The 10,646-nt window shown below is 37.4% G+C and overlaps 1 protein-coding gene across 1 annotated transcript in view; it reads left to right on the top strand.

The window, feature by feature from the left end:
- Positions 1-6,467: 6,467 nt before the first annotated feature.
- The window catches only part of LCLAT1 (lysocardiolipin acyltransferase 1), a 200,226-nt gene continuing 196,047 nt past the window's right edge, over positions 6,468-10,646 (top strand). The window contains exon 1 of the mRNA XM_007938810.2: positions 6,468-6,632. Coding sequence (XP_007937001.1) covers positions 6,468-6,632 — 165 coding nt within the window. The remainder of the gene's footprint in view (positions 6,633-10,646) is intronic.

Below are 10,646 nucleotides of genomic sequence, written 5' to 3'. Positions count from 1 at the left end.
TATTTTCCATGTGTCTACACTTTTCCATTTATCTTCTTATTGTTGATTTATAATCTACTTTTGTAGTGATACTGCCTCAGAAACCCGAGATGTGGTTGCTACAAGTTAGTTGTGACTCCACAACATATGACAACAGCAACAGCATGATCTGAGAAGGTGCTTTCCAGTATTTGAATGTTTTTGAAATTATGAGTGCTTGCTTTACGGCCTAACATATGGTCTATCCTGGAAAATGTTCCATGTGCACTGGAAAAGAACGAATATTGTGCTGTTGTTGGGTGAGGTACTCTGTAGATGTCTATAAGGTCAAGTTGGTGGATTGTATTGTTTAGTTCCTTTGCATCCTTCTTTCCAGTTCTGTCTTTCTTTGAAAGTGGTGTATTAAAGTCTCCCACTATGACTGTGGAGTTGTCTGTTTGCCTTTTCAACTCTTTCAGAGTCTAATTTATGTATTTTGGGGTTCTTTCATTGGTTCTGTAAATATTTATTATGGTTATATCTTCTTGTTCAGTTGATCCTTTAATCATTATATAATGTCCTTGTCTCGTATGGTGGTTTTTGCCTTAAATTTGATCAGAAAGTAATATTGCCACTCCTGCTCTTTTATGGTTGCCATTTGCTTGATATATCTTTTTCCAGCCTTTGATTTTGAGTCTATTTTTGTCTTTGTCTCTAAGGTGTGTCTCTTGTAGACAGCATATTGATGAGTTTTGTTTTCTTATCCAATCTGCAGGGCTCTGTCTCTTGAGTGGTGCAGTTAATCCATTGACATTCAGTGTTTTTATCGACAAGTATGAATTGCTTGCTGTCATTTTGTTATTAGTTTTTTCATGGTGTCCCTGGTTTCTTTGTTCCATATTATTTTCTGTGCTGAGCTCATTGTGTTTATGACTCATGTTATAATTTCCTTTGTTGCTGTTGTTTTAATATATGCTGAATAATTGTGCTTGTTCTCTTTTTTATTGTGATGTGAAGGTTTATAATTTTTCTTTGAGGTTATCCTAAGATTTATAAGCTCTGGTAGCATAGTGCCTAAGGCACTTGACTGCTAACCAGAATGTTGGTGGTTTAAACCCACCAGCCACTCCTCGGAAGGAAGATGGGGTAATCTACTTCCGTAGTGATACTACCTCGGAAACCCAAGGAGGGGTCTCTATGAGTCGGGTCTGACTCGACGGCATATAACAACAACAACAACAACAAGATTCATAATTTTCTCCTTGAGATTAGAATAGTCCATTCTGTTTTGCATTTCTCTTGACTTCCTCACCATTTAGAAGTTCTGTAACTACACAGTGTTTTCCCTTTTTTTGGTTTGTAGTTGTCTTCACTTGCCAACTGATGTCTCTGTTTCCCTGTTACAGTCTTGCAAGTTTATTTTACTTTGGATATGTCCATAACTGTGGTTTCCAGGTTATGTTATCTTGTGTTTTAATGGTTGATTGTTATTTGTTATTTTTGCTTCTCTCTTCAAAGCACTCCCTTTAGTATCTCTTGTGAGGTTGGTCTGCTTTTAACAAATTTCCTTAGCTCTTATCTGGAAATCTCCTAATTTCACCATCATATTTGAGGGACAGTTTTGCCAGGTATATAATTCTTGGATTATAATTTTTCTCTTTCAGTGTTTTATGTATACCATCCCATTGCCTTTTTGCCAGCGTGGTTTTTGCTGAGAAATCAGAGCTTATTCTTACTGGTTACCCTTTGTAAGTAACTTTTTGTTTTTCCCATGAAGCTTTCTGGATTCTTTCTTTGTGTTTGGTTTTGATGAGTTTGATGATGATATGTCTTGGTAAATTTCTTTTGGGTTCTGTCCTGTTTGGTGTTTATTGGACTTCCTGAATGGATATATTCTCATGTTTCATCATATCTGGGAAGTTTTCTTCCAACAAATGTTGGACAATTTTCTCAGTGTTTTTGTTTTTCTCTTCCTGTTCTGGAATTCCAATGACACGTAGGTTATTCCTTTTGATGGTATCCCACATGAACCTTAGGCTTTCTTCATTTTGGTTTGATCTTTTTTTGATTGATCCCTTTCCAGAGAAGTATTCAGGTATTTGTCTTCAATCTCATTAGTTCTGCCTTCCATTGCATCAGTTCTACTCCTTTGCCCTTACTATGTGTTATCTATTTCTGTCAATTTAGTGTTGATCTTCTGAATTTCTATCTGTAGATTTAGAATCATTTCTAATTTTCAATTTATTTTGTCATTTTGTTCTTGTATTTTCTTCCAGAATTCTCCTAGGGTTTTGTCTGTGTTTTCCTTGATCTGTCTCTCAATCCTCTGAAGATTTCCTGAATATAATTCTTTTGAATTCCTTATCAAAGAGTTCCAATGCTGCTGCTTTCTCCAGGATTTATTCTGGGTCTGTATCCTGTTCCCTTGTTTCTACCACTTTATCTTGCTTGTTTGTGTGGACTGTGATGGTCTGGTGTCTCTGAGACATAGTGGCATTGTTGTATTTTGATTTCTGTTAACTGTTTGTGAAGAGCAGTCAAGGGTGAGTCAGGCCTTTCTTGGTGGTTGTTTATGGTAGGCCTGTTGGTGGAGAAGGAGGTGGTGGCTCTCACTCAGTAAGTGAAGCTGCAGGAGGTGTGTGTGTAGTTGTGTTGCATGGGGACTGTTGCTGTCTTCCACTCAGTTAGACAAAAATAACTATAGAATAACCATCAAAAAAGTAAAAACAGAAGGACAAAACACACTGTATAATAACAGTAACAGTAACCAAAAAAGAAAAAAGGGGAGAAAAAAAATAAACCACCACACTATCTGGTGAGAGGGCAATAAAAGAAAAAAGGTAGGGAAGGAGAATATTAAAGAAAAAAATGGGAAAAAATGCAAAAAGAAAAACAAGGAGCAGGTTTAACCAGAGAAAGAAAAAATAATTGGAGCCAGGAATACATAAAAGAATAAAAGCTGAAAACTAGAACCTGAGAGGGGAAGAATAATGAACAATAATAAAAAGGAGAAAATTAATGATAATAATAGTAGTTTTAAAACTGAACAAAACAAAGAAACAGAAAAAATATCAGGGCAGGGTAGGGTAGGGAACTCAGGCTCCGTCCTTGCACACACACTGGGATGGAATTCCTGCTGGCCCAGAAGGTGGATGGATGTGAGGGATGGCTGTACCTCCCTTTACCAAGAGTGTGTGGGGTATAAGAGTAACAAGGGGAATGTCATATCTTTCCAGTCGTCTGTGTCCAGAATGTCCTTGAGGTTCCTGGCAGGTAAAACCTGTTCTGAGCCTGGAATCTGGGAGAATGCTGTCACTTTTAATATCCAGAAGGTCAAACCGCTTGTAAACATTCAAAATGGCTGCGCCTTCTGGACAGGCAAAGTCCACAGCTCAGCCCATCTTCTTTACTGCTTCCCCTTCTATTCACCAGCCATCAGAGCAGTCATCCATGCAGTCCCTGGCTAGCAAGGCTGATTTTTAGGTTAATTTTTAGGAGGTCCTACCACCACTTGGCAATATCCAAGCTGCCTATGCTGTCAGGATCGCTGCCAGACCGCTGCTCCATATGTCTCCTTTTTTGGGGGTTTTGTGCAAATTCTTCTTCTAGTTGGAGTTTACTCCACTTCTATAGCCTTCTCTTCAAGGCTCAGGTGTCCAGGATGATCTTCTGTATCTGTGTTAATTGTTTCCCCTTTTCTTTGTTGAAGAGGGTCTGTGCAGTCTTCCTGCCTATTCCACCATCTTACCGGAACTCCCTCAACACTGAAATATTTTTAACACAATACAGTATTAATAATAATGTTTTGATGTATAGCACTGCCAGGTTATTACTACGAACCATTGTGTTGTGCCAGAAGTGTAGGCATCGAGTTTTCTGTGGCTGTGGCAACTGCTCTGGGCCTTATTCCTTTTTCTTGGTCACTGCCGGTGTCATGCCCTCTTTTATCCAGACTCTCCCTACTTGTCATCCCCAGGATTCTGGTGTCAGGCTTGAGCTGCAGAATGGAGAGCCGGGAACATGACTGAGGTGAGGTAAGACTAGGCCAGGACCTGGGCCAACTAGGGTCAGGGTTGGGCTTGCACACCATGCCCAACTGCAGACAGTGCTGAAGTATCAACTGGCCATGTGATGTGGAGCAAAGCTGGGTTTGTATCTGCAGCCTCCCACCTGGCTGAGGGCCCTGCCAGCCCCAAGTGGAGCCCACACTGGGTCCTGCACCATCACCTCCTGGGCTTAGTTCAAGGGGCACATTGCATGGTCCTGGGCTAGATGGGGACAGGGAGCACCCAGTGGTTGCTGAGGGACAAGTTGGGTGAGATGGGATGTGCGCCAGTTGGTCCCTTTCTGTGCATGGTTGCTGAGTTTACACTGAAGGAAAGACATATGAGGGTTGGTTTTTAACTACAGGTTGTACTTTTGTCCAATCCTCATAACATGGGCACTGTCTTTATCTACAAATATGTGCAGTTATATAGTCTAATAAACACTATTTGATTGATGGGGAGATGTTGGTTAAGCTGATCTATATCATTTTGTAACAACTTAAAACAGGGTTGAAAAGCTACAGCTAGCAGGTCAAATCCTATCTATGTTTTTGTAAGTAAAGATTTATTGAAACACATCCATGCTAATTGGTTTATGTATTATCTCTGTCTACTTTTATGCCCCAATGACAGAGAGGTGTGACAGAGTGTATTGCTGGCAAAGCTGAAAGTATTTGAAAATATTTACTATCTGGTTCTTCAAGGAAAAGTTTGTACTAGATGGTGCCTGGCTACCACTGTCAACCACTTGGAGGGAAATTTATGTAGGAAATCCTGGATAGAGAAGGAGAACAATGTGGAACAAAACTCAAAATCATTTTTTTAAAAAAGGGGTGTGGGAACCAGGTTTGTTGGTCTGTTAGAGCCTTTCATGTCTGGAATTAAACCCATTCCTGTGGCTTCCAGCCAAACAAAAGACAGACATAGAGGTGAATATTTATATTAGGTAGATAGACTCCTTGGAGAGCTCAATCATGGGAGAACAGAAGGGCTGTGTATGCACAGGGAGGCAGCTGGGAGGCGGGGGCAGGAGTGCATGGGAGGGAAGGACACAAGGAAGAAGTAACTATGGGGAGGAAGTGGGAAGAGAGCTGTTACCATGTAGGAAATTGTAGTCAGTGTCATGAGACAGAGTGTATGTGAACTGCTGTATAGAAAATGAGTTTGCTCTGTAAACTTTCGCACAAATCACAATAAAAATTTAAAAGAAGGAAAAGAAAATGTTGCAGACACTTCCTTAGAATCTTAGTAGCATAAAAAGTATTTGTAGATACTTTTTTTTAAACTGCTGTCAGGAACATTAGGGATCATCTTGGTCAAGGAATCTTAAATTTAGCTTATATATCAAGTGCACATGTGCAGTATACTTCCATTTGTAGTAATTTTCTGTGTGTGGGGAGGCACAAAGGATAGCGATTATACTCTCTAGGGTACTATGAGGAAAGCATGTTATTCTGGTATAAGGATTATAGGGTAGGGGCAGGTATATTCTTACTTTACCAAGAGTCTAAGCAATTAAAGAGGTTCTGGTGGCACTGTAGTTAAGGCATTCAACTGATGAGCAGAGGTCAGTGGTTTGAACCCACCAGTCTCTCTGTGGTAGAAAGATGAGGCAATCTGCTTTCATAAAGATTTACAGCCTTTGAAACCCTATGTGACAGTTCTGCTATATTCTGTAAGGTCACCAGGAGTAGGGATCAGCTCGGTGGCTGTTTTTTTTTTTTTTTTAAACCAATTAAAGGAGTTGTCCAATGTTTACAGCTGTTAATAATAGGGTGAGAACCAATATTATAGCCTCTAACTCCTGGTTCTCTTGATCTTGTTATATAAATTTGTTTTCCCAAACTAATTTGGTAATAAGACTCTCCAGAATATTCATTAAATACATAGATTCCTCTGCACTTCTCTAGATCAACTGAACAGACTCTTTTGGGAATGGGCTAGAAATATATATTTAACAAATGTCAAGTGATTCTTATATTTGTGTTAAGTTTGGAAAACATTGCATGTTAACTACGTTACCTCATACTTAAAGCATGGACTTTGGAGTCAGGCAGGCCTGGGTTGAGAAACCTATTTCATCTAGTTACTAGCTTTCTTGCCTTGGAAACATCACAAACTTCAAGCATTGTTTCCTCATTTCTAAATGAAACTACTGCTATCTAATTCATAAGATGGTCATCTTAAATGATACAATGAATAAAAGGCATATTGCATAATATCTAACCATCATCCTTCTGTCTGTCTGTCTATCTATCTATCTTTGTGATCTTTCCTTTCTCCTTATATTTTATTCTCTGATCCTCAGGTTTGCGCCTCTTCCCTCCAACTCTGAAAGATTATAAACTAAATTTGGCTTATAATAAAAAATATTACGTGTATCATTCTGAAATTTATTTTAGAAAGTTAAATGTATAATAACAAAATATTTCCTTTTTTTTTTCATATGTATCTTTCAGAATCATGGTGTCATGGAAAGGGATTTACTTTATACTCACTCTGTTTTGGGGAAGCTTTCTTGGAAGCATTTTCATGCTGGGTCCCTTTTTACCTTTGATGTTTCTAAACCCATCTTGGTATCGCTGGATCAACAACCGCCTTGTGGCAACCTGGCTCACACTACCTGTGGTAAGTTTTACACCAGAGAAGGAAACTGTATGCTTGTGTTAAAGTGGCCCAACCTATTTTTACTTTATTAGAGTCAGATTTGGGTTGTAGAAGAAACATAAGTCCTTCATGTTATATAAGACATACTTTAGTATTTAAAGGAGAAAATACAAAAACTAGAAGGAAATAAAAATTATTCATTCTTTGGAATAAATTACATAATTAAGAGCTATATTACAAAATCATTTTATTTTCATATTCTTCATGAATTTTCTTATTATTTTCCTTCATTGATGTATACTTTACATCTAATAAAATACAGAAATATTAAAGGTACATACTGAAGAATTTTAAAATCATTAACTTTATTTTGTATTTCCACTGCTTTATTTTACAAAACAATGAAAGTTAAGATTCAGATAATAAACTTTTTTCTTTTGTTATGTATGACAGTAATGTGATTTACTTAAATCTTTCCAGTAACCACAAAATGTAGGAATGAAAGTGGTTGCCTGCGTGTTGGCCTAGGTTAGCAACATCTGTAAGGTAAAAATGCATACAATGTGTGGAGTAGATTCATGGAACACCAGGTATTCGCTGTAAAGTCAATGCACAAAACTCTGAGCTCGTATTTCTTTGATCTGAGCTGATGACTTCCTGTGGGATGGAGCCCAGACTCCTCCTTCCTCAGGGACTATGAAGGAACTCCAACTCCTCCCTATGGCTGCATATCAGCAGAGCCTCCTTCCAAAACTGAGTTCTTTGTGTGCAGCTATCTGTATTTACCTTGAAAGGTTATATTTCCTTAGAATATTCTTTTCTTTCTTTTTCCTGAGCAACTTTTCCTAGAACTTAATGTTAATTGGTTTATTGACTTGTCAGGGTAGAGAGGTGATGAGTATAATACCAAAAAAGGGAAATGAGAAGACTACTTTTCCTTCTGTTGTTAAAGGATCTTCTTTACCTGTTTGTTTTGGATTGATTTGTCTCCCCCCACCCCTCAAGTAGCATCATGCTAATGATACAGACGTCTTAAGTGAAAGTTGATTGGAAAATATTTCTCAAAGCAGTGGTTGGTATGGTTATACCTACCTTTATAGAGAGACAGACAGAGAAGATGTTTCTGAAAAGTTCCCAGTAAATTAAATTTTAATAAATCATTACAATATATCCTTCCTTTCATATTTTAAAAAGAAATACAGGGGTGAGTAATTTTACAAATTGTATTCATTCCTTGTTACAAAGTTAATTTTTTAAATTTTGATTTAGATAGAACTTTTTTTGTGTGTGTGTAAAACTGTTGGTTTTTGTGTGTGTGACAGTTTCAGTAGTCAGATTCCTCCCCTCATCTCCCTTCCTTCTCTTCCTCTTCCTCAGAACCCTTTCTTCTTTCAGCATCTTTTCTATATTTGCACTTAAAATTGTCATTTTTATGACATTAAGAAATAGATTCTAGCATTCTGGTAATTAATAAATAAATAACTGTAGTTTGATTTGCATATTTAGTTCATGTATAAGGAGAAGAATCTGGGGGTTTTATTAAAAGGAAAATCAAAGCAAAAGCCCAGGGATAATGATACTAGCTGTTGTGTACTTATGTGGGAGATCCTGTGTTAAGTGCTTTATGAGCATGACCTCATTTTGGGTGCCACCATTATCCCAGTTTTACAGAAGAAATAGAAGCTTTGAAAAATTAAATAACTTGCCAACATTGCAAATGCAAGCAAACTGAGAATTTTAAGCCCAGCTGAAATTAAACTCAGTTTGTCTAACTGTAGAGCTTTTGTTGTTTGGTGGTGTTGATTTGGTTCTGACTCATAGTGACTCTGTGTACCACAGAACAAAGTACTACCATGTCCTGCACCACCCTCACAGTTGTTGCTGTGTTTGAGCCTGTTCTTGCAGCTACTGTATCAGTCCATCTCATTGAGGGTCTTCCTCTTTTTTGCTGACCCTCTATTTTACCAAGCATAAAGTCCTTAGAGCCTTAGATGGTAGAATTGGTAAGAGTCACATGGGGTCTTCTTAGCTCCTGGTGATAAGAAGCTGTCTTTTACCTCATGAGTGTTTTTTTTTTTTTTTTTTAAAGTTTGGAGTTCTTTTAAGCTGGGGAAGGCCTGACTTGAGAACAAATTATCTGAGAAATTGATACCAGTTAACTACCTGCCATCAAGTTAGTCCCAAGCCATGGTGACCCTGTGTGTATCGGAGTACAACTGTGCTTTGTAGGGTTTCCAGTGATTGATTTTTTTTGGAAGCAGATCACCAGCCCTTTTTCTTAAGCATCTTTGGTTGGACCCAAACTTCCAACCTTTCGGTTAATCATTTGCACCACCCAGGGGCTCTGAGAAATTGGTATTTAGTAATTAATAGTAAAATCAGTGTCAAGAGTGTAATGATTCCCTCACATTGGAAGAAGAAAGTTTGGCAAATAGTAGTCATAGAAAGCTTTCTCTTTTGCTAGAGAAGCCAAAGACACAGAGCATATTAATACATATATGTTATTTCAGTGAACAAACAAAGCAGTGTAAAGGTCAGAGTAGCCCAAACTTGGTAGCCGGGTTATGCTGGCTTCATAAACTGAATTGTACAATGTTCCTTTTTCCTCTGTTTTTGAAAGAGTGTGTGTAAGATTGGTATTTTTTTTCTCCTTAAATTTGATAGAATTCGCCAGTTGTACCATTAGGTCTGGAATATTTTTTATAAGAAAAATTTTTTAATACATTTTATTGAAATATAATTTATGTACAGTGAAATACACAAAACTGAAGTGACATGGGTCAATGCATTTTTTTTTGTTTTTTGCAATGTTCTCTCCCCTCCCTGCCTACCCCTAGCAACCAACAAAGATAATTTCCTTCCATATATAAACCTTAATAGGAAGATTTTTTATAATAAATTTATTTTACTTAGTAGATAATAGGATTATTCAAATTTTCTATTTCCTTTTTTTTCTGTTTTGGTAAGTTGTATTTTTCAAGGAATTTTTCCATATTATCTTAGTTGTTGAATTTATTGGCATAAATTTGTTCATAGTACTGCAGTTTTAACCCTTTAATATCTGTAAGATCTCTAGTGGTACTCCCTTATTTCTGATATTGATAATTTATATCTTTTATCTTTTTTTTCTTGATCAGTCTTATTAGAAGTTTGTCAGCTTTATTAACTTTTTCTAAGAATCAACTTTTGGCTGTATTACTTTTCTCTGTAGTTCATCTGTATTATTCCTTCATTTTTGCTATTCTTTCTTTCTTTCTACTTACATTGGATTTAATTTGTCTTGAGGTACAAATAGGAGCTCTGATAGCATAGTGATACTACCTAGGAAACCCAAGGAGGGGTCGCTATGAGTCGGGGCCGACTCAACGGCACATAACAACAACAACACAACAATATAAACTTAAAAAATGTGTATTTCCCTCTAAGCATTATATTAAGGATCCCTGGTGGCACAGTGGTTACAGTGCTTGGCTGCTAGCTGAAGGTCAGCGATTGAAACCAGCAGCTATTTTGCGGGAGAAAGATGTAGCAGTCTGTTTCTGTAAAGATTTACAGCCTTGGAGACCCTATGAGGCAGTTGTACTTTATCCTACAGGGTTGCTGTGTGGTTTTGTTTGAAAGATTGTATTAACTTGCATCTCACAAATTTTGACGTGTTGTATTTTCATTATCATTGAGTTTGAAATATTTTCTAATTACCCTTGGGATTTCTTATTTGATCTGTGGGTTATTTAGAAGTACACTGTTTAATTTGCAAACATTTTAGGGCATTTCTAACTATTTTATTATTATTGATTTCTATTTTAATTACTTTGTAGTCAGAGAATATATTCTAAGAACTCGGTCTTTTGAAACACGTACTGAGATTTATAACCCGGCATTCCCTGAGTACTTACATAGAATGTGCATTTCGGAGTTGTTGAGTATACCAAAAAAAAAAAAAGCGCTCTGGTGGCATAGTGCCTAAGGCATTTGACTGCTAACCAGAAGGCTGGCTGTTCAAACCCACCAGCCACTCCTCAGAAGGAAGGTTGG

Source organism: Orycteropus afer, unplaced genomic scaffold, assembly GCF_000298275.1.
Source record: "Orycteropus afer afer isolate SDZICR_OR568_19922 unplaced genomic scaffold, OryAfe1.0 scaffold00054, whole genome shotgun sequence".
Taxonomy (NCBI): Eukaryota; Metazoa; Chordata; class Mammalia; order Tubulidentata; family Orycteropodidae; genus Orycteropus; species Orycteropus afer.
Note: the sequence above shows the minus strand (reverse complement) of the source record. Positions and strands in the feature narration are given on the sequence as shown.